Genomic DNA, 22,664 nt, shown 5'->3' with positions numbered 1-22,664 from the left:
TTCATATTTTGGTGATGCTATTTCGCCCTATCAACCAAACATCCATTAATTGTTTGATGTAGACGTTTTATCTAATTGTACTATATCACCGGAAAAAGTGGTTGAATCTTCATTACAATGACCAATATAGTCAAGCAATTTTGAGAGCACCGTCCCAAACATATTTGGTGAGAATCTAATCAATTATACAGAAAATATAATATATTATGATATAATTGATCATTATTTAAAATTATACGACAATTACATAACAAATATAAGATTTGTTGAAAAACTGACTCTCGAACTTGATCAGGGCTACAATATTATAAAAGAAACTAAAGTTCATTTATTGGATACAGGAACAGTTGGGAAGAGAGAGTTTCCAACCAATCATAAAAGAGACAGCCTTACGTTGGGCATACAAGTAAGTGAATTAGGCATCACCTAAGCAACTTTCAATCAAGACCAGAAACACAAAAATGGCCCATCACCCAATTCACGAAGCCAATGAGAGCAGCCCTTATGGGAACCTAACAAAGGAGGAGTTTTACCAGAAACATCACATATTCCACCATGAAACCTTCATGCTTAATAAACATAACATGAAGATATTCACCCAATCTTGGCAGCCTGCAGGCTCAAATTCCCAGCTCAAAGGGGTTGTGGGCATGATTCATGGATACACCTCCGAGAGTGGGTGGCTCTTTGAACTAAGCGCAGTAGGGATAGCGAAAGCCGGATTCTTGGTTTGTTCACTTGACCTGCAAGGCCATGGATTCTCGGAAGGCCCTCGTGATCACATCACCGATGTTCAGTCCTTAGTCCATGATTGCCTCCAGTATTTCGACTCTGTTCGAGCCCATCACCCCAACCTCCCACATTTCCTCTACGGCGAGTCATTAGGCGCTGCAATCGCCATACTCATATGCCTGCACCAGAAAAAAGCGTGGAATGGTTTGATAGTGAGTGGAGCTATGTGTGAAATATCAAGCAAGTTCAAACCTGTTTGGCCGCTGGAGAAGCTGCTCCCACCTGTTGCTTTCGTTGCGCCATCTTGGAGGATACCGATCACAAGGCCACCAGCCAGTCGATCCTACCGGGAGAATTGGAAGAGAAAGCTGGTGGAAAGAAGCCCAAATCGGCGAACCAGCGGGAAGCCAACTGCAGCGACGGCATTGCAGCTCCTGAGAGTGTGTGAATATATAAAGCGAAATTGCCATGAAGTGGAAGCGCCGATGCTGGTTCTGCATGGTGGAGAGGACATGATTTGCGACCCTGACGGGGCAAAACACCTGTATGAATCAGCAAGCAGCAAGGACAAGAGTTTGAAGATCTTCCCAGGCATGTGGCACCAGTTGATCGGCGAACCAAATGAGAGTGCTGAGAAGATTTTCGACACCATATTGTCATGGATAGAAGTCAGAGCTGGTTTGTTTAACTGACAATCTGACATCAACCCACTCCAATGTGTATGATAACTGCTACCGATCATCTACTCATGAGAGCATTCTCCTTAAATCTTGAACTAGAATGAGTGCTGTCAGTTTCAACCACATCTGAATATTTACATGTTGTTGGCCACATAATTACCAGGTTGAGATAGTTCTTGAGTACCTCTTCAAAAACTTTATTGCTAACGTTAACACCTTACACAATAATATCGTATTGATAGTGCGTAAGATACGCATTCCAATTTGAATTTCAAAAAATAACACGCCCCAGTGCATGAGTATCACACTGATTTTCTTTCAAATACATATGACTTCAATAGGAATAATTACAATTTTGGTCTTCAAACATAGCCACTATACGCGTTTGATCCTCAAATAATTTGACATTACACTATTGGCCTTCAAACTGTTACAAAAAATTGACGAAATTGGCGATTTGGTGGGGGGAAAAACAACCATGTTCCTCCCATTTTGCGGTCTACTTCAAGCTTCAAGACAAAATAGACCTAAAAATGAGTTGAAGCAATTTTCTCTATAATCTTAAAAAAAAAAATTGTAAATGACCTGTTTTATGTGTAATGTAGTAATACAAAAATTGCTGCAACATTTGTCGGTAATTCCATGGGCCAAGGGGACAAGTGTACCTGGGCCTGTGCTGTCTGCAACTTAAGATGGTTTTGACTTAAAGCTACTCTCCAGGCCCAAAATGGATCTTTGCTGCAGAAACCCCAAAAATTCGTATATTAAATTTGCACATAGTTTCTATTTTTCCTTTTATTTTTATGTTTTCTGCTTTTGGTCCCACAGTGAAGTGAGGGAATAAAACAGAAGTTGCACATGCAACTATGCCAATCAAAAGAGAAAAAGCCAACACAAGGGACGACACCTTCTACTTTTTCTGTTGAAAAGGTAAACCAACTTTTCCAATAACCCATTCAATATATTTACATAATTTCTAAATCAATTCATAATATTCATACTCTAATTTAACTATGATTAAAAATTAAAGTTAAATTATACTTACGTCTTTTTCGAAAATTTTCTATTTATACCCGACTTGCTTCCTCTAAAATTTGGACAGAAAATGCTAACCTAAGTAAAAAAAATTACATTAAATTTTAATTTTGTCTCTCATTTTATATTTTTATATATACTTTTATACTTATAGAAGAATAAATGTAATATGTATATATGGAGGGACGTTAAAATTATTTTTTTTTTTTTTATAAGTACACCATTATACATAAGAACGTTAAATGAGGTGAAAAGTTAGAATTTATGTTTCTTTTTTGTTTTGGCTAAAATTAGTATTTTTCATCCAAATTCCAACAAAATTGTATCATATGTAAACAATGATTTTTGAAGGGAATGTAAGTGTAATTTTAATTTTTTTTTTTGCAGAAAATATAATTTTTTATTTTGAAATAGATGTTAGCGTAATTAAGCCTGAAAACTAGAAACCATTAGCTAGTTACATAAAGATAGAGTAAGAAAGGAGGAGTAATGGTATGATTGTGAAGCAATGAGAAACAGTGAGTCATTTTCATGGGCATTAATACGCAAAAGACAAAATACCCTGCGGTGGATTATTCAATTAGTCTCCCAGTTCCAGTACAATTGCTTCAGCACGCTGTACAACCATTTCTTCCTCTTACTACAATAAATTCCCCTCTGTCTGACTCTTCGTCCTACGTAATTAAAACCGTTTGTTGTTGTTTCTTCCCGACAAGGATTCACGAGTTGATGTCCGTTTCTTGACAATTGTAGAGCTTGAAAACGAAAACCCCACTCCCATCGCTACTCATTTCACCCACCCCCGCACTGTTCAATTCCAATTTCCAAATGGACCAATCTTTCTTGCATTACGCTGTCGTAGCCTTCCTCACTCTATCAACCATCCTCCCCCAGTCCGCCGCCCGGGACCTCCGCCCCTCCGACCACGGCCTATCGTATCAACAACACTCTTTCCCTCCCGCACAGAACGGCGACGCCCAAGAAATGCGCTCGTTCTTCGGGACGGCCACGTCATCTTCATCGTCCGTGCAGCTGCCTGAGGCGAAGAATATCAGCGACACCTGGTGGAGCGCTCACGCGGGCGGCGGGAGGACACGCGACGTCGGAGGAGATCACGTGAGGCTGGGGTTGCTGGTGGCGAGCGCGGTTTGCGGACTGACTGGCGTCGTATTGCTGGGGGTCTCGGGCGTGGTTTTCCTCTTTCGGCTGCAAAAGCAGAAGCCAAAAGCTGAGAGAATCCCCTCGGAGTCGGAGTCAGCAACAGCATCAGCACCAAGGTTTGTGGCTGATGATGCAGACAATCAAAAGTAGAGGTTAGTGCTAATTGACTTGTGAATTAATTCCTTAATTCCACTTGTTTAATTTGTGTATAATAGTAGTTGTAAAATGATGGATGTTGTAATTGCATGAGATTATTGCCATGCATTCTGCCTTTTTGTCTCGGATTAATATACCCTAATCTGTTTGAAATATTTGTGTTTTTTCATTAATATCAATAATTATGCATACTGGAGCGTTTAATGTTGTCGTTGGTACAACAATAATAAACCAAGTAAAAGCGCGGTATGAGAATGATAAAGGAATCCCACTATGAGTGAAGAAGAGCAATGGAAGACATGACTGAGGTGATTGGTGGTGAATAATTCTATAAATATCGCATTAGCATCAGTGGAACTTCTACTACTCTCATTCTCATTCTCATATGTACGCTACACTCCAAATATCTGACTCAGTGTGCGTAATTCAATAAGAATACTTTTTATATTTCCAAATCTATTTTAATTGGAACAACAAAACAAAGGATTAAAATAAGTTAGTGAAATTTGAGAAAAGTGAAATTGAAAATTTCAATATCATACCATAATTTGAAATACTTTATTTAATAATAATAAAGTAGATAATACTCCTCCCTACGCATCACTTCCATGATTAACCAGTTCCCCAAGCATTTACTTAAAAATTTGACATAAATTGGGACATATATAGCAACAGTAAAGCTGCAACATGCCAATAACATAAAAATGTTCATTGAATCATCAATATATTTTCACAATTTGGTTTCTCAAGTTGAGCTACCCTTCTTGCAAATGTACACTTCTTTCCACATTTTTTGATAAAAAGTTTTAAGTTTCACAGACAGATAATTTCACGGACCATGAAATTTACGTTTGGATGAGAATGGGAGGGGAATGGTGAAAATTCTGTATTAATGATCCAGAGGAATCCACTCTAGTTCAAGGTACATTTCTCCAGACTCTACATTCTGGAGCTTCAGCGACACGAACTGCTTCACCTTCCCATCAACAATGTTAACGGTGCTATCTTCCAATAGAGCGTTGTCGCCTGATTTCAGCCATTTCCCAATCTGCATATTTCCAAACATTTCAGGGTCTCCGAATGCTGTTGCAGAAGTTATCATCGACTGAATATCTATCTCCGCTTCCCCCATTATATCATCAGCAGAAAACGTGTCGTGATCAAAAACTTGCTGATAGGAACAAAAGAATGCAAATTTTAAAAGCTTAAACATGAAGATCATAGCAAACAAGTGATTGAGAGCTTGCCATGTAATTCAAATGAATGGAACAGTGGAAAATCATTTCAGTAATACACCATCATCATCGAGGGCAAAATGCCAGAAAGACAAAAACAATAAATACCAGCTTTATTACGCCGTAATTTTGTGGGACAGAGAGCATAAGTTCCTCATTCCAGACGGGATTCAAATTGCTCTTAACCACAGATGTTTGGGCTTTCTGAGAACACAAAGAACAGCATTAGATGTTTAAAACTTTTGAATCGTATGTGTTGGAAATTAATAGTTAGACCACTAGTTCACCGGTACAATGAAAAAGAAGAAAAATGAAAGAAGATCCATGGAGCTTGCAATTTATGTAATAGATTAAGGAGTTTCCCGACGTTATGCTTCTAAACAAGTCACTACAAACAAATATTTTCACTAAACCAAAAAAAACAAAAAAACAAGGAAAAGGAAGAAACCTGATGCCCAAGTGTCAAAACAACATATGGATCGCTTGACAGCATATCTCGAACGGCTAAATTTGCGCCCCTCAGTACTTTAGCCTTCAACATCCCAATAAACTCCACCATGCCTTCCTGTGATCAGATTTGACATTAGCTCCAAAGATATTTCATCATTCTCAGAATCAACAAGAACTGCATATAGTTTGTACAATCTTCATGAATCTGTCTCATCTTAGCATATTATTCTTACTGGCATCCTTTCTTCACAAAGGAAACCCAAACGTTTATGACTACTGAAATACATACAGGAACATATATAATGGACAGTTGAACCACTCAGCTCCGGATATAATAAAGAAAACATTAATCTAGACATCATACCTCCAAAGTGGACAGAAGCAAACAACAAGTGAAGGACACATACTGAATTTTCCGATGATCCTGAATGTCCAAAACTATCCATAATCTTCTTGGATAAACTTGCTTGCAAAGAAGGCTGTTTTGAAGAAGAGGAAAGAATACGCAGGCTAGGTTTCAAAAACTCCTGACTCTCGTACTTAGCCCTGAAAAGTACAGGTGAACATAAGTGAAATGAACAGTCCCATGATACGTACACTACCAGGATTTTATGGAACATGCAATTTGGCAACAGAAAAGCGAGTAGGCAGTAATTGGAAAGTTGAGAAGATGAAGGCTGGTCACCGAGATCGATACAAATCTCATTATTAGGCATTGGGCATAGGGCTACAGGTGAGGTTAAGTAGAAAGTCCTGTGAAATAACTGAAGAGTAAACACCAGGTCTTCACCACAAACAACCAAAAAAGTGGGAAGACGTAATAACAAGGAACCAACACCTTCCAAAAAGCCCAAAGCTACTACTTAATACTTTATATAGGACCACACCTGATAAATTTTGCACGTACTTCATGCGAAGCATCAGGTCCAGGCTTTGACACCCCTTGAGGAATATAAGCCTCATAAATGGAATTTGCGGATCCATTTCCACCAACCTCAATCATTGAATCAACTTCTTCTTCAGACCATTCATCTAATGTCACAGACAAAACCTGCAAGATGGACGAATATCTTGTAAATGAAGGAAAGAAAATAATGTCAGAAATTAGAAACAAAGGGTGAAGTGGGTAAGGGCATGTTGCATTGGCAAAAAGGTCCTCAAGAGATCACCTTCGAGATATGTGTACCGAGGCTTCTGTGGATACCGCAGCACTTTAAGCATATAAATACTCCAATATTTGCTGACCTGAAAAAGTGCAAAACATCAATAAAGAAGGCACAAATGAGTGAACAAATCAAACATTTAAGCCTCCAATAACTTTCAAAAGTTCCAACCATTCCTATATTGTCCAGAGAGCTTCAAATTTCAATATTCAAATTTCTTAAGTCATGCTAATTGCTGCAACTCCAATGTTAAAGAATCAGTGAAGGGCTCATAGAAGGTGACTGTAGTAGTGCGAGAAGGGTGATTGTGCAGTGTGGCCCTCATTAATTAATAGCACCATCTTTTCTTATTTTGTTGCCAAAAGAAATCCTTCCAAATTTTAGGTCATGAGTCATGATGTTTGTTTATTGATTGTGCATAGCATATGTGAATAAAACCATATGTTTTCTAATATATTGCAAATCTTTCCAGAATTGCTGTACAAGAGTCCTTATGTTCATGTACCTATGAAACTTTCTACTTCTCCCCAAAAATTCTTATTTCCTGAAGAAAAAGTCTGGCAAACACAGGTCAATGCGTTATATTTTCTTTCTGAGCACCGGCAACTGGGAAAGGGTGACCTTGAATTCCTGACATTTTTTTTTTTATCAGTAACTTGAACTCCTGATCTTGTTCATGGTATGGGAAACCAATAACTATCTGTTTTTAGGCTGTCATGGCAGTCCAACATGATAGTCCGCACAAGAACGAGAAAGTGAGAAAGAGGACTGGAAGAACTTACGCCCATTTTGGGTCTGGAGTGCCACAATCTGCACATGTACGGTTATCGGGTTGAGCCAAAAGATCTTTCAATCTCCTTTTACCTGCATAGTTTTCAGGAACCCCGTATAATAAGGAGAAGCTGAGAATTAATGATAAAAACACAGTGATCAAAGGAGCTATGACACAAGCTTAATGATTTATGATTCAGTGACAGTAGTAGTAACTTTAAGGAAGGAAAGTTATTGGGTAACAATCAGCATTACTGTGTAGAAAATTTGATCATGATGGGAACCACAATACTGACATGTCAACATGAAGTGGACTCAGTCAGAACGAAATGGGAACCATCCATAACTTTTGATTGATTGAATAGAAACACTTTTTTCTCTATCAGTGTAACTTGTTTCCTTCTGTCTCCAAGAGAAGGTTTTTCACACACAGCTCTGCAGTCTGTGAATTAATTTTTCACTTTTTCTTTTAAATTACAACTTCCATTTAATGTTACTAGGAAAATTTTATCAGAACAGGGGCATGCGCACTAATCAAATATCATTTACAAAACAAAATCCGGACTTGAACGACAGAGCTGCATGATTTTCAAGATTCCAAGAATACATTAAACCATACCTGAAGATGGATGGTGGCTCATTGCTTTATTTGCAAAAATAATCTCATTCAACAAAACTAGTCCTGTATTACAAGTAAAACCTGCACAGTTATCCCCCAAAAGATTGAGGAAGAAAAAAACCACTTCATGAGCACCATTACAAGTGAAACAAAAAACAACTAAATAAATCTTAAACAGCATATACTTCCTCTAACTACACTCGGTTAAGTCATTTCTATGAATTGTATCAGAACCACAAGAAGAAATTGAAACTAGTTCTTGAAGCGGCAATAGAAATGTATTGGAGGGGTAAAAAAGCCGCCTCGCTGACTCCCAGAAATTAAATGAATCCCGAAAGAAAAGATGGCATATTTAGAAAATTTCCAGAAACTTGGAATTCAACAACATAAGAACAGAACACTTGAAGTAGAAAATTGATGTTGAAATATGCATCGAAATTGCAGTATGAAGAGTGAATCTTCACCTGGATTAAACGAAAAAAGACAAAAGATAAAATCATCAATCTCTGCTCTTATTCGAATGGCGAACAAACCCAGAAATTCTGCTGCATAACATGACAGAATCGAATTCGAACGAAAGAAAGATTTGCGAAGAGAAAAAAGAAGAGTGAGAAAGTCAAATACCTTTATAGAGAAGAAGCGCGTTGTGGGATGTAGGAACCCTCGATTGAGAGAGAGGATTTCTGAATTTCACTTGTTTGGGATATGATATGAGTTGGATATTATGAAAGGAAAAAGATAGAGGCAGAGGCAGAGGCAGAGGGGGCAGTTTTATTTGATTTGAAATCAAATCAACGAGAACAACTGTTTCTTCGATGTGAATGCAATTATTTATTTATTACAACTCCACTTTCCTTACTGTCTTTACTAATTTCATTCCTTATTACAGCTTTTTGGTCTCCCTCTCTTTCTTTTTTTATATATATTTATTTACTATTATTTTCTTCACAAGAAGCTTCTAATCTTCTTCTTCCTCTTCTTTTTTCTTAGTCATTTTATTGGCACTTCTTTTCCTTCTTCGGGATTTTTTCCCCTTTTTTAAGGAAAAAGGTAAACAAATCATAAACACGTCCCAACTCCGGAGCTACCTTTTTTGTTTTCCCCTATCTTAATTTCATAATATGTCCTCATACTCCTTAAGATGGTGGATGGAAGATTTTTTATCACATTAATACCTATTCCATCAATCATTCATTTTCATGTACTTGGTGACAGCACATGGAACCATTCTTCTGTTTGGATTCTTTATTCAAGAGAATGATTTCATATTAAATCTGTATCAAGGGATTAAACTAACTAATAATTTGGGATTTACATAATAATTAACCAACACAGTCAATAATTTTTAATGTGAAAAAAGAAAGAAGGGCTTAACCAAATTCACGAAGAATACCCAAACAGTTGTTATTAAGCAATCAATTAAATCGATTAAGTCCAGTTAATGATGTGTTAGGGCATGTGGTGTCCACTGTCCACCTAATTTTGTCTTGGGAAGGTAAGAAGTTAGTCTACTTACATTGTCCAACATTGACAAAAAAAACTCTAGTCATAATGCTCACACTTTTCAGGTGCAATTAATGAGTTTCATTACAACAACATCCTACCACTAACTGCTTGCCTCTGTGTGTGTGTTGACTTTTTATTATTCCTTTTTTTTGTAATAATTGCTGTATAACACCATTTCAAAGTCTGAGTGGTGCACTGTTAGTGTTGGGCACATCTCCAAAATTCCCACAAGAATTCACTTCTCTTAGATAAAAAGATGCACAAAAGGATTCTTTTACTTGCAATGGCCCCAAGTAGTGGTGGCAAATGGGTGGTTTGATTGAGTCCGGATGGATCCAAAATGGATCTAGATCAGTGGTTCAAATGAACCAGGTTGGAATGCAGCACTCAGGGTAGGTTTAAGTGTTCATCCCATCCACACAGAAACCTCCATTTCAATCAACAGTAATAACTCAAACAAGATCAGCATTTTATGGGGGAATTTTGTGCTTATCCCATTGCTGAATGAATACGAAAAAACATGCGCTCTCTGCGTTCAGTTTTTCGCTCTGAATTTCATGCAACTAAATTACAAGTCGACTTATGGAATTCGTACCCCAACTACTTTAGATTTCAGTTTTTGAAGCATAAAAAAGAATATAATTATCAGGAGATGGTTCGAGATAGATGTGAAGTACATGCGGAGTTTGACCTCATAATGCTAACGACCAACCTGCGGTGCTACATAAAAGGAAGAATGCTGCACCTCTTCAGGACAAACAGCTCAAGTTGGGCAGTTTCAGTAGACCTCAACATGCCACTGTTTGTTCTTTTTCAATTGAGAGAGCTTCTCATCCCAGCTTTCTCCTCTCTGCTCGGCGACTTTCTTCAGTGTGTCCTGGATGCCAGGCATCATTCCCTTGAGCCCACAGAAGTATATGTGCGCCCCACCATCCAAAAGTCTGAAAATTTCATCACTGTACTCTTCGATTTTATCCTGGACATACATCTTGCCTCCACTTCTATTCTTTTGTTCTCTGCTAAGAGCACGATCATACCTGAAATTGTCTGGGTTCTCCCGAAGATACTTGGAGAATTCTTCATCATAAAGAAGACTGTCGCCATTAGCCACCCCAAGGAAAAGCCACGCGAGGCCACCAAACTTGAATGTTGGAACAGACTCCATGAACATACGGCGCAGATAGCCTCTAAAAGGAGCCACACCAGTGCCAGTGGCGATCATAATGTGGGTAGCATTTGGATTATCTTCAGGAAGGAGCATGATCTTTCCAGAAGGACCTAAAAAGAAGTGAACAAGATTACACGTGAGGACCTCATAAGTTTTGTCTGCCGAAAAGATTCTCAACAACGCCAAAGCAGCTCTGCCAAACTGTATTTTATATGTTCTCACAGTTTTCTTCTTCAGGGGAATAAAGGGACAGGGGCAACAACTGGTGCTAATGACATAAAAGCTGAATGTCTCTGATTTCATTGCTCAGAAACTCAAATAACATTTTGAATTGGGTTCGCCTTAACTACACCTATTGAAAGTCTTACCTGTGATCTGAACCTTGTCACCAGGCTTTGAATCACATAAGAAGTTGCTGCACACCCCATTTTTTGAAGGATCTTCTTTTCCAGTTTCAGGATCATAATAGACAGCACGTCGAACACACAAACTTGCTGTCTTGCCATCAAAAGAGTCGCCATACCTGGTAGATGCTATTGAATATAGCCTAACATTGTGTGGAGTACCAGGCTTTTTAGGGTTCTCACCCTGAAAATGAAACAACAAACAAATTCATAAAACAAGGACCGAGTGAAGATACTGCAAAGCATTATTTCACTAATTTCTTGTCCGAAGAAAAATGCAGATAAAATGTGCATGAAATGCCAATAAATAGTTAAGCAAACTAAGAGTGCATGATATTCTAAAAATGAGAAATGAAAATCAAAAGTGCATCATAGAAATGGTTTTCTAGGCAACTTCAGGGCGTATAAGGTTATGGTGGAGACAGAAAAGATTTAGAAACCATACAGGAGGGATGACTCCATAACTTTGTCCTTCCCAGTAGGGAACATTGCCACCATGATCGATCACAACGTGACATGTCTCTCCAGGTGCTTTTGGACCAACAAGCCTTTCAACAGAAACAATAGTTGCTGTGTATGGTTCCTTGTTCTTGTATAAGTGTAGTGGTGGCTCTTTTGCATCTTCTAGACTTAAAGGTGAAACTCCAACCTTGGGTTTGCTGGCTTGTTGCACTGACATGCAAACCACAAATCGCTTCTTCAACCGTGAGTTTGCAATATTCGAGTCTAAACATAAGCCAGATGTCCATAATTTATTGTGAAAAGACACATTGTTGTTCTGCAATACAATGAGATGCCATTAGATCGAGAACTATAGTACTTCAATCATCATAGCTTGCAACACTGTAATAATCTGAATGAACTGTGATATATAATAGCATGCTGGATACGACAAGATTAACAAATCTTGTTAGCAGCAATCCTCTAACCCCCAACCAGCAAGAAACATAGGAAAATCGGGCGATTGAAGCAGAATCTAAAAATAGTATAGAAATAATCCAACATTATGAAATCAAACAGCCATATTTAATTTGGCAAGGACTGTTACGAGCTTCCTAAGACACAAGGAACACCATCAGCCATGTACAATGTGCTCTAAGACACGAGAAGGAACACAGCAGAGATTTGAAACTAGAAAAATACAAAAAGAAAAAAGACCAACCCAAAGTACATCGCGGCATTCAATTGCCAGTACGTAAATGAAAATCGAGCAAAATTCTTGAATTGATGACGAATAAATCAGATTGGCAAATTTCAAATTGATTAAATAAATTGGTGCAAACAGCTAAAAAGCCATGCAACAACAACTTCAGATAATCAATCTTAAAAAAAAATGAAAAAGTTAAGGAAAATGAAGAACCTTAAACAGTGATGTAGAGAGGGAGGAGGTATCAGTATTGATAGGGACGGGAACTGGGACCTGCAAAGAATAATCCAACATTTTCCCACATAATAAATAAAATCACTCCAAACTCCCGAAAAAAAAAAAAAAAGAACCAAGTATAGAAACCCAAGATTTGAAACTCACCTGGGACAGCGCGGAAAGAGCCATCGTCAATAATCCCACGACAACTTCAGTTCACAGAGATGTATATAAGATGGAGAGAGTAAACATATATATACACACCCGCAGACTTTAGAAATCAAGTTGAATTTTGCTAGTTGTAGAATAGAAAAATGGGATGGGGTGTGAGTAGTGAAGTGAACCTTTGGGCAGAGGGAAAGGTCGGAGGAATTCGGGCCAAACTGCGAACATGCACCGCCATTAGACTCTCTCTCTCTCTCTCCCCCCTTCAAATTTTGGGAACATACAATTATATTTGATTGACATATAGTTTCAAAAAATTATATAATAAAAATAATTTAAAATAAAAGTAGATATAATATAGTGATCATAAATAGAGAATGAGGGTTGGAATGGTGTGAGTGAAGAATTGTGAATTGTGAATTGTGAATTGTGAATTGTGAAGTTGAAGTGGCTTTTAAAGTAGGGATTTGGTTAAGCTATCTTCTTAATCAACCCCAAGAGACGCTAAACGCTTGGATGGTCTTGGCATTGGCCCCCACTACTTTATTTATATTCCCCCTACCTTTATTTCTTTTTATTTTTTTTATTAATTGAAATCATGGCATTATTGCAGACAGACAAGCCCATTGGACCACCACATCCATTTTTCAGATGAAATAAAGCCCATTGGACCACCACATCCATTTTTCAGATGAAATATAGCCCAGAAGCCCATTGGACCACTACACATAGCCCTGCTTCTTCGGTTGTTAGATTTCGATACATTTTTTTAATTTTATTTTGTCAATTAAAATTTATCAGTTATTTTATATTTAAAATTTAGACAAGTATACCATCCAAAACATTCACTCATTATTTTAGGTCAATAGTTAGTAAAACATTTAAATTTATTTTTATATTCAATATAAATTTATAATATGATATTTATTAATCACTCTAATTTTAAATTATTTGTTATTTACTTATATTTATATTTAAAAGTTTATTTGATTTTTCATGTCTCGTCATGAGCTACTACATAATTATATAATAAATATGATGCAATTAGTAATAAATTAAGGTGCTTATATACAAATTAAATTCCAAATAAGAATTTATATCAAATTAAATAATAAACAAAAAAGGATTTTTGAGGGGAGGAAAAAAACAAGAGAGGAGGAAAGCATCAGCTGAGTTCATCTATGTCGGGGCTTGGTGTAGATTATTATTATACAGAGAGATTGAGAGAGAAACTGACCATCTCCAAGAAAAGGGCCCCACCAAAGGTAGTGGCTGAGATTAGCCGTCCCTTTTTCTCAGATCTGGCTGCCCGAAACCAGGATCATCGCCCACCTCGGGTGTGGGACCACTCCCCCCTCAGCCACATATTCCCACTTTTCCCTTTCCTGATTAAATAAAAAAGAATATTCGTCTTCATCCCAAGGTTTTCATATACTACAACCCTGGCCTACCTGCACCTTCACCCGTTGCCAATTGACTCGTGACGCGCCTCTCTCCGTGAATTCTGATTGGATTGTTGATTTGGGGCGCTGATTTTGATATTATTTCGTTTTTGGTACTACATCTTTTAATTAAATTTGAAACAACACTTGTAATTGAAATTAACGTCTTCAAATTGAATTGTTTCTTAATAATCACACCTGTTTTTATTGTTGAAATATACAATTGTTATTAGTCAGCTTATTCAATTATTTTTTAAAAGGTTAAATTCTGATCATGAACCTAATTAATTATTTCAGTCTACTCCAATGATTGACTGCTAATTTTTTTTATTTATATTTTTGTTGAATATATGACTAATGGAACACATTATACATAAATCATTATATTTAAAGTTTTTACCAAAATGTTAATGTGAATTTTGAGGAAAAAAAAAATACAAAACACCTAAATAAGATTATCTTTATTTAAATAAATATTTTAATATAACTACTTATCAATTACTGCTTTTAAGTTTAATAATAAGTTATGCTTGTTTTATATATATATATATATATATATTATTATTTTGGTGCTTAAGACTCAAGTTTTATGAACGAAATTGAAAATTATGTGTCTGAGTCTCATTAAATGTATGAATATTTCTCTCAAATTTATATTATAATTTTTTTTATATTTTATTTACAGAGATATCGATTGATGTTTGAAAAAGAAACAGAGCAAATTGTGATAAAGTAGTTTGTTTGCGAAAGTTACCGCAGCTAAAAATGGTAAGAAAGAGAAATTACAGCGGAGGTCAAAAGTACATACAGTGGTAAAAATGGAAAACCGATATTTCAATTTTCGACCCTCGCCCTGTTTCTCTCTTTCCCAGAGGCGGACAACAGTTTTGATCCTGCTTTCGACCGCAGAGAATAAAATCTCCATCAAACACTTTTATAGCTCTAGAGAGAGAAAGTAAGAGAGACGAACAGAGAATTATTGGCGGTTTGGCCACCTCCGTCAAATTGAGTTCCCTCGCAACCAGGTAAGATTTCTTTAATTCCAAACCCTAGCTATCAATTCCTCCATCAAGCAGCTTCAAATCTAGTACCAAATTTATTACTTCGTTTTCGTTTTAATTTTCTTTTTATAGAAATAACCTACATCTTTGATGTGCCGTTTGGAGGCCGACGAATTTTGTCCAAGGATTGCATTAATGGAAATTTAGGTGCTTATGCCCTTCCTTCTTTTATTTTTGTGGAAAAGTTTAGCCCTCGATTGAGCCGATTCATTGTAATTGAAATTCCGATGGAGCTCAGTTTCTAATGAGATTCTTGAAGGATACCTATATGTTTGTGTTGTGCTTTTGTGTGCTTATGTGGTATTCTAGCGTAAAATTCAATTTCCTGCGCTTTGTCAGAATTAATGACGTTCTGGTTTCTTCATTGCCAGTTCTGCGTGCATCAAGCAGCACTATGACATCGTCCGTTCACAGCTTCTCTGGTAATTTCAATGGAAGACGTATCGCTACATGCACGTGTCAAATGGTTGTTTTGTTTCTGACTTTTCACTGCGTTTATAAACATCAATGCGTCAAGCACAGAGGACTAGGACTTGTTCCTGCTGGGTTTTACTGAGTTCTCATGGAAAATTTGGTCCTACGGAAGAAAGAGCAGGTCAATAGATCCTGCAACTTAAAAACCTGGGTCACAGGGGAATTTCAACCAAAAAAAAGAAGAACCATAAACTTACTATAACACGGTCTAGCTGTGATGTTAACTTTGTTTCAGAACCCGGGTTTTGTAGATAGGCATGAATAGTTGTGCTAAGTTCATAATGATCGAAAAGAAGAAATCGTATACAAATTTACTCAAGGAGTACTGTCCATGTCATTTATCAACCGTCAGTCTGTTGATGAGGGCAGTGAAAGACCTTCTAGGCAGATATTACATACATTATTGCACATTGAATGATGTCATTGCCAACAAAATTCAAATTTTACAAACTTTACAATGTTTTCCATAGAATTTAGCAACGACCGCAACACACCTACACCTGCATTGAGCTAACATTAGATGGACTCTTTGGCCTTTGCAGTGAAAATCTTGAAAGAAAGAAAGGCTTCAATATTCAATATTTGAAGCTAATAGATTTGGATCGTGTAGTCTATAGTTTAAACATGGTAGGTTGTCTAAATGTTCTTGTCATGTTAAGAGACTGGGTTTACTGGTAGATTTGATTTTGACTTGTTATGCACATAGATTTTTGTTGTTGATAATTGGAAGAAAGACTTGATGCTATTGTTATTCTTGATTTATTGGCTTTTCATGCTGTGTATGATTTTCAGATAATAGTGAGGCTGACGAACAACAAAAGCCTTCATCTCCAGCTAATGGAATGTCTCATCCTGGTATTGCATCCCCAACAATGCACTATGCAGGACCTGCTCAACTTGGAGTTGGAAATGTAATGGGAGTATGTGATGTACTATTGTCTTGGTTATTATTTGTGATCACCTGCATATCATGCTGAACTTTTCTTTTCCCTTTTTTTTAAGGTTCTGCTGAACTTAAATAGTATCTGTATCGAACTTTAATTTCCAGAAGCCTTGTTTCCTAGTTTCTTTTCTTAGATATTGCCCTTCAGTATCTCTACTGCATCAGGATCAGAATCCTGACAAACTTCCTGGACAATTCCCTTCAAATATCAACCATGTTGAAGAATAAAGGATTTGAATTGTCATTTTAAGCCCAAGCAACTGCATTGCATTTACGTCTTTGATCCATTATCTAATCTCACACTTCATATTCTGATATATAGTTGATATGAGAGGCAGGATAATTGCGCATTCACTGCTATCTGAAATTTTGAAATCGCAGGCACAAACAGCTTACCCTTATCCAGATCCTTACTACAGGAGTATATTTGCTCCTTACGAGACACAGCCTTATCCAGCACAACCTTATCCTTCCCAGCCTATGGTACTCTTTATGCCCAGTCCCCTCATCCTAACAGAATTTTCCAGGAGGTTTGAGTATTCTACTCCTCATTCAGGTACACCTTCAGTTAATGGGAATTCAGCAAGCTGGTGTTCCATTGCCGTCAGAAGCAGTTGAGGAACCTGTCTTTGTTAATGCAAAACAATATCATGGAATCATGCGACGCCGACAATCTCGTGCAAAAGCTGAGTTAGAAAATAAACTTGCCAAATCCCGGAAGGTATGAATGCACTAGTTGATCTTGTCTGGATTCTTATTCTGAGTTGATTTCTTGATTTGTCCAAATTGTAGTTTGGACGAGTAAACCTGCTACATTTTTCGGCATGGTAAGGTCTAATGAAGAATCAAATCCTGGTTCCATTGTCTGGCACATGTGTAGCCATTTATCAGAAAGAAAGCCACATGCAATAAAGATGTCATGCTGTGGAATATCTGTCTTAGTGGGACCTAAACTTAAGACTCTTCATATTTGACTAATTTTGGCAGCCGTACTTGCATGAATCTCGGCATTTGCATGCACTGAGAAGAGCTAGGGGACTGGGGGGTCGTTTCCAAAAGAAGAGCGAGGACCAGAAAAAAGAAGTGGAATCAAGTGAGAAACCACAGGACAACCGTAACCTGAATAGCGAAATGGATGATTCCAAGAAAATGCCTCCTGCAGATGTAGCCTAAATTCAAGTTAAAATCATAAGAGGGTTGAGATACAAGAAGCAGTTCCTCTCTATTGTCAATTTACAGATTGGTTGCTGGTTCGTAGGTCTGCAGGGCTTTAAATTGTAGTTGTGTATGTGTACATTCAATCAGGTAGGTTTTTGTAGGGTACTGCAGTTGGCAGCAGAACGTCAATTTCACAATTGGATTACTCTTTTATGTAAGTTAAAGCTAATTTTAGGAATCTAGTCAGATTGGCGCTCATGGTTGGCAAGATAGGGATGATTGTTGCGCTCATATTGTATTGGTATTCACTGTGTTCTCAACAATGTTGATATTCTGAATAAGCGTGATACCTTGAACCAAAAATTTGTAATTGGTACCAAGTATATGCCCTCTTCTACTTGGTTAGGATTTGTTTTCAATGAAGTAGTTCCTGCGAAGGTACTGGAAATGTAAGCTTATCGATGCAATTGAAGAATCACCAAAAAACAATAAACCTTTCGGAACGGTATTGTATTGACCAGAGTAATTCATGCTTACAGAAGTTTGTTAGAATCCCATCTGCCTATTTGGCTTTACTTCTGCAATTACATCCAGCCACCGAAACAGGAAACATACAGAACGCTATCCTAACACATAAATGGGACGAGATCTAGACAAGAATTGAGAGCCCCTCCTTTTTGGGCGGCAGGACTGTCTTGTTTCCTGGAAAGGCATTGCGTGAGATGTCGACAAGGGCCTTGAAGCTATACGGCTCATGCATGGATAACTCGGATAGAACTTTCCTGTTCAATTGAATATTCTCCTTCATTAGCCCATGCATGAAATTTCCATAATTCACCTGTCATGCAGAAGAGAGGTGTGAAAAGAAACGATAAGTTACTGACACAGTTACTTCTGAACACAACTTCAGCAACCTCATCTGCATATACCTACTAACAAGATATCATCAGACATCAAACCAATTTACAAGAATGAAAAGGTTCTTGCAGGGCGTCGTCTTTCTAGGACTATACCATGTCATCAAACTAAAAATTATTCGGATACATATAAAACTATGGCTGAGGGAGAGAACACCAATTCCTTCAATTACAGTTCTTTATTCCTCCAACTGTAACTAGCAAAATCAATTATTCTACGCAAAGGAACAACACAAATCCAAACCACATTAAAACGCAACTTTCATGATCCATCTTCCTTTCTACTCCGTAACAACACACTTTTCTCTCTAAATCCATCCATTTTCACATTCAGCCTATATCTCACAGTCGCAGACATGCGAAGTCATTCAGGCAAAATGTAATTTTCACAGAAATTTTTCAAACCCATCATATTAACCATCGACCCGAAAAACCCCGTATCATCCCCACACGACGAAACCTCCAATTCCGAAAAAAAATGAAGGCAATAATCACAGTTTTCAAACAAAACAAGGCAAGAAGACAATAATAGAGAACGAAACGCACTCCATGTTGGCGAGTTCCGGCGTTGATTCGCTGGATCCAAAGGGAACGCATATCGCGTTTCTTGTTGCGGCGGTCTCTGTAGGAGTACTGGAGCGCCTTCTCCACTCTCTCCCTCGCAATCCTTATACAATTCTTCGCTCTCCCACGAAAACCCTTTGCCAATTTCAATACCTCCTTCTTGTTCATCTTTACCAACAATTCTCCTTCCTTGCTGCCTATGGGTTTGGTTTCTATAAGGGGAATGGTTATGCGCCCGTTTTAAGGGTTTTAGGTTTAACTCAGCTCACTCCGGATGTGCTGTTTTCCAATTTGCATCTGTTGAGTTAATATTACACTTCCGCCTCAAATTTTAACGTGTATTTCATCTTCCCCCCAAGATCTTGAGCTAAAGTCTCACTTTAATCCTTGTATTTTCTGGGCCCTTTCCATCAGCCGAAGAAGTTATGAGCCCAGAAAATTGAGAGTTGGGCGGGTTCTGTAAGACCAACAGTTACAGGCTTCAGCCCACATACTTGTTCTAATCCTACGAATTCTTGATTCAAATTATTTCCCAAAGCTTATTTTCAGAAAATTCCCTCAGCAGATTTTGTTTTTTGAGCAACTTTTCTTGGATATACAAAGACTTGTTTCGTTCAAACACGCTTAATTTCAGAATTTGCATGTGATGTGGTGCATTCATGCTGGTGGGATCGTGCCCAAAATTCTGATCTGATGGAGTTCAATTATTTTGGGGAATATATAATAACAGTAGTAATTGGCATAATAAAGACAAGACAGGAAAGGGGGGAGTGAGAATAGGCAGATTGAGACAGAGATGGGGGTGTTTGACCAATTAACATTTGTTGAAAGAGAAAATGAGTAGCGTGTGAATCTTATTCCAACAAACATGAACATCATATCCCAATAATCTCTCAATCAGGCAAACAAGGTTTGGCAGCTTCCCCTCAAATTTTCAACCAAACCACAATTACTCTACTTTTGTTTTCTTTTACATCTTTACATATGTTATCCATATTCCAAAGTTTTCTTCTCTGGAATCATTTCAAGTTTGCCTAAGTTTCTTATGTTGTTTTCTGTCTTGTCTCTTTGAAACCTTTGCATTCTTTTTACTCTCAAAATGATTCATCAGAGTCAATTGGCATTTACTAATAATAACGTTAGTGTCGACCAAAAATAGAAGCTGCAGCCCCCAACGTGACTAGTCCAAATTTCATATTCAAATGTTTTCATTAATTTTTATTTGGTTCTTTTTGGGGTTGGCGGCTGCATGTAAGAAGAAGGGGTGTGTGGTTGAAATTGAAGAGTGGTGGTGTGGTGTGTGGTCTGAATAATAAAAATAGAGCAATGTATTTTGGTAGGGTTTTAATAGCATTAATGAGGTGGTTCTTGACGAGTAACATTCGTAATCTTTGGTATCACTCATAATGATGGCAAAGAATTATACCATGATTTTGTGCTATTATTGTTATATAGTAGTAGGAAAAAGCTAAATATTTAGGGATACTCTTTCTCTCATCACTCATCACCATCAATTCACCACCACATCCTCTCTCCTACCTTTACAACTCTTAATATTTCAAAAAGAACATATGGACCCCAAAATCCTCTCTCTCTCTCTCTATGTATATATATACACACACATATGCATATATATATATATATAGAGAGAGAGAGAGAGAGAGAAAGGAGGGGAAAGATGTAAAATGGAAGCAAAGGCAGAGAGGAATTTGAACAAGGAAAAAGAAAGGTGATTGGGGATGGTGGGGGCTTGAAGGAGGCTCAACTTAGAGACAGAGAACAACATATATGTATTGTTTTGAGAAGGGGAGGAGGAAATTGGAAAGGCAGTTCCACTTTTGTTTAACTTTGCAAAATCACGCAATGAGACGTGGGAGGGAACATCCCTAAGTGGACCTGGCCCCACCCCACCCCACCCCCCACTCTCCAATATTTTTAACCCTTCCTACCTACCTACCTACTTTAATTCATTCATTTTCTAATTAACCCAAATCACCAGTACCAAACCACTCTCTAATATTCTCTACATATCCCCAAAAATTATACCCGCATAATTACATTTACATCCCTAACTTAATTACACATACATTCATCAAATATCAATATCACTTAAACGAATCACTTCTTATTTTTTTGAAAAATTACAAACACACCCCTTAAAAATTTTAGCATCATTACACAAACTATCCATATTTTTTAGCTGTCATAGATAGTTTCTATAATTATGCAAAAAGTAAGATTGATTTGTATAAATATACCATAAGTTATGGATGTGAATGTAATTATCCCAATTATATATTGAACGAATTAAATGTTGAATCACCTAATTGTATTTTATAGTCTAATGATCAGCAGCATCAACCAATATTTAGGTATATATGCATGCATATTACACTTTTTCTATAGGAAAAAATACAAGCAACTTCCTTGTGATATCAAAATGAGCAAATAACCTCTTTATGAAAAAATAAATAGCGATTTACCTCCATATATACTACAATATTAACTATTTTTATGTGATTGTTACATATACTCCTAAATAATCAACACACCCAGTAGCATGTAATATTGCACCACTCCCTTTATAAATTTATGTATTCCATAATTTTTCTAATCATTAATGCTACGATTTTTATAGGCCATTTTTTTAGAGACACGACAAAAACACATATATAGTAAAAAAACGAAACACTTAGGGTTGAGAAATAAAGGGAGGATTATGCATGTGTGTATGTATATCCCAAATGTCAACCTACTCATCAATCCTCAAAGTCAATGGAAGCAATTCTCCTCCTTGGATCCTTTTTCCTCCTTCTCTCTCTCTCTACACCTTTTTTACTCCTTTATCACTACTATTTTTCTATTTTATATTTTTATATACAGATATATAGTGCTAATTAAGCTTTCTTAGTTTATTGGTTTAAATTTGAAGGATAGGAGGATTTTTTATTAGTGTATGTACAGTTGGAATTAGAGAAAAGACCAAAATGCAAATATTGGGCACGTTCCGTTCCTTTAATCGTGTAATCATGACTAATTAGCGAGCTCTTAAAAATAAAAAGAATTATTATGCTCCTCTCTCTTCAAAGTTGATCTAACTAGTCATAGATTTTTTGTAGTTTAAAAAATTACATTTAGTATCCTTGAGATTTGCATCTCTTCGTTGGTTAAAAAATTCACTAAATTTGTTGATACTAAAAAAAAAAAAACTGAAATGAGAATTGATATTTACCCTTTAGTCACTTATTACGAGTTAAATATTTTTTTAAAAAAACTAAACTACCTTTATAATGGTGAAAATATATCTTCTCATATATATTAACGCGTGAAGACGTGTGGTGGTAATTTAATCATAAAAAAAATTATTTGACTTGCAATAAGTCAGTAATAAGACAATTGAAGGTAACTATATATTATTTTATATTTTTGTGTTAACTATCAATAATTTTGATAAATTTAAACTAATGGGAGGAGGACTTATCTATTAAATGAAAGCA

General features: G+C 36.9%; 5 protein-coding genes across 14 annotated transcripts; 2 read left to right on the top strand and 3 right to left on the bottom strand.

The window, feature by feature from the left end:
* Positions 1 to 461: 461 nt before the first annotated feature.
* Positions 462 to 1,424, top strand: LOC105175930 (caffeoylshikimate esterase). The gene has a single exon (XM_011098579.1). It carries the CDS (start codon positions 462 to 464, stop codon positions 1,422 to 1,424), a length of 963 nt encoding a protein of 320 aa, XP_011096881.1.
* A 3,028-nt stretch (positions 1,425 to 4,452) lies between these two features.
* LOC105175793 (ADP-ribosylation factor GTPase-activating protein AGD12) lies at positions 4,453 to 8,788 on the bottom strand. Of its 2 annotated transcripts, none has more exons than XM_011098385.3 (9): positions 8,627 to 8,788; positions 8,003 to 8,083; positions 7,395 to 7,476; positions 6,619 to 6,694; positions 6,337 to 6,500; positions 5,857 to 5,995; positions 5,448 to 5,564; positions 5,108 to 5,203; positions 4,453 to 4,935 (listed from the first exon to the last, which is right to left on the bottom strand). In XM_011098385.3, exons 2-9 carry the CDS (start codon positions 8,022 to 8,024, stop codon positions 4,654 to 4,656), a joined length of 978 nt encoding a protein of 325 aa, XP_011096687.1. In that variant the 5' UTR covers positions 8,025 to 8,083; positions 8,627 to 8,788; the 3' UTR covers positions 4,453 to 4,653. The 2 variants fall into 2 exon arrangements, with proteins under 2 accessions (XP_011096687.1, XP_011096685.1); XM_011098383.3 differs by lacking the exon at positions 8,627 to 8,788 and adding an exon at positions 8,467 to 8,613.
* A 1,225-nt stretch (positions 8,789 to 10,013) lies between these two features.
* LOC105175792 (ferredoxin--NADP reductase, root-type isozyme, chloroplastic) lies at positions 10,014 to 13,044 on the bottom strand. Its single transcript, XM_011098382.3, has 6 exons — positions 12,788 to 13,044; positions 12,609 to 12,652; positions 12,441 to 12,500; positions 11,526 to 11,858; positions 11,045 to 11,264; positions 10,014 to 10,786 (listed from the first exon to the last, which is right to left on the bottom strand). Exons 1-6 carry the CDS (start codon positions 12,834 to 12,836, stop codon positions 10,287 to 10,289), a joined length of 1,206 nt encoding a protein of 401 aa, XP_011096684.1. The 5' UTR covers positions 12,837 to 13,044; the 3' UTR covers positions 10,014 to 10,286.
* Positions 13,045 to 14,906: 1,862 nt separating this feature from the next.
* Positions 14,907 to 18,049, top strand: LOC105175790 (nuclear transcription factor Y subunit A-7). 9 transcript variants are annotated; one of them, XM_088876561.1, is made up of 7 exons: positions 14,907 to 15,075; positions 15,184 to 15,258; positions 15,483 to 15,533; positions 16,378 to 16,496; positions 16,910 to 17,011; positions 17,097 to 17,249; positions 17,516 to 18,049. In XM_088876561.1, the coding sequence occupies exons 3-7, from the start codon at positions 15,506 to 15,508 to the stop codon at positions 17,699 to 17,701; spliced, it is 588 nt and encodes a 195-aa protein (XP_088732687.1). In that variant the 5' UTR covers positions 14,907 to 15,075; positions 15,184 to 15,258; positions 15,483 to 15,505; the 3' UTR covers positions 17,702 to 18,049. The 9 variants fall into 9 exon arrangements, with proteins under 9 accessions (XP_088732687.1, XP_011096681.1, XP_011096680.1 ...); XM_011098379.3 differs by having other exon boundaries at positions 14,909 to 15,075; positions 16,378 to 16,505; positions 17,085 to 17,249; XM_088876560.1 differs by having other exon boundaries at positions 14,910 to 15,075; positions 17,085 to 17,249.
* A 132-nt stretch (positions 18,050 to 18,181) lies between these two features.
* LOC105175789 (uncharacterized) lies at positions 18,182 to 19,456 on the bottom strand. The gene is made up of 2 exons (XM_011098377.3): positions 19,150 to 19,456; positions 18,182 to 18,524 (listed from the first exon to the last, which is right to left on the bottom strand). The coding sequence occupies exons 1-2, from the start codon at positions 19,333 to 19,335 to the stop codon at positions 18,336 to 18,338; spliced, it is 375 nt and encodes a 124-aa protein (XP_011096679.1). The 5' UTR covers positions 19,336 to 19,456; the 3' UTR covers positions 18,182 to 18,335.
* Positions 19,457 to 22,664: the final 3,208 nt, after the last annotated feature.

The sequence above is a fragment of the Sesamum indicum genome, linkage group LG12, assembly GCF_026168435.1.
Source record: "Sesamum indicum cultivar Baizhima isolate 11 linkage group LG12, ASM2616843v1, whole genome shotgun sequence".
NCBI classification, from domain to species: Eukaryota; Viridiplantae; Streptophyta; class Magnoliopsida; order Lamiales; family Pedaliaceae; genus Sesamum; species Sesamum indicum.
Note: the sequence above shows the minus strand (reverse complement) of the source record. Positions and strands in the feature narration are given on the sequence as shown.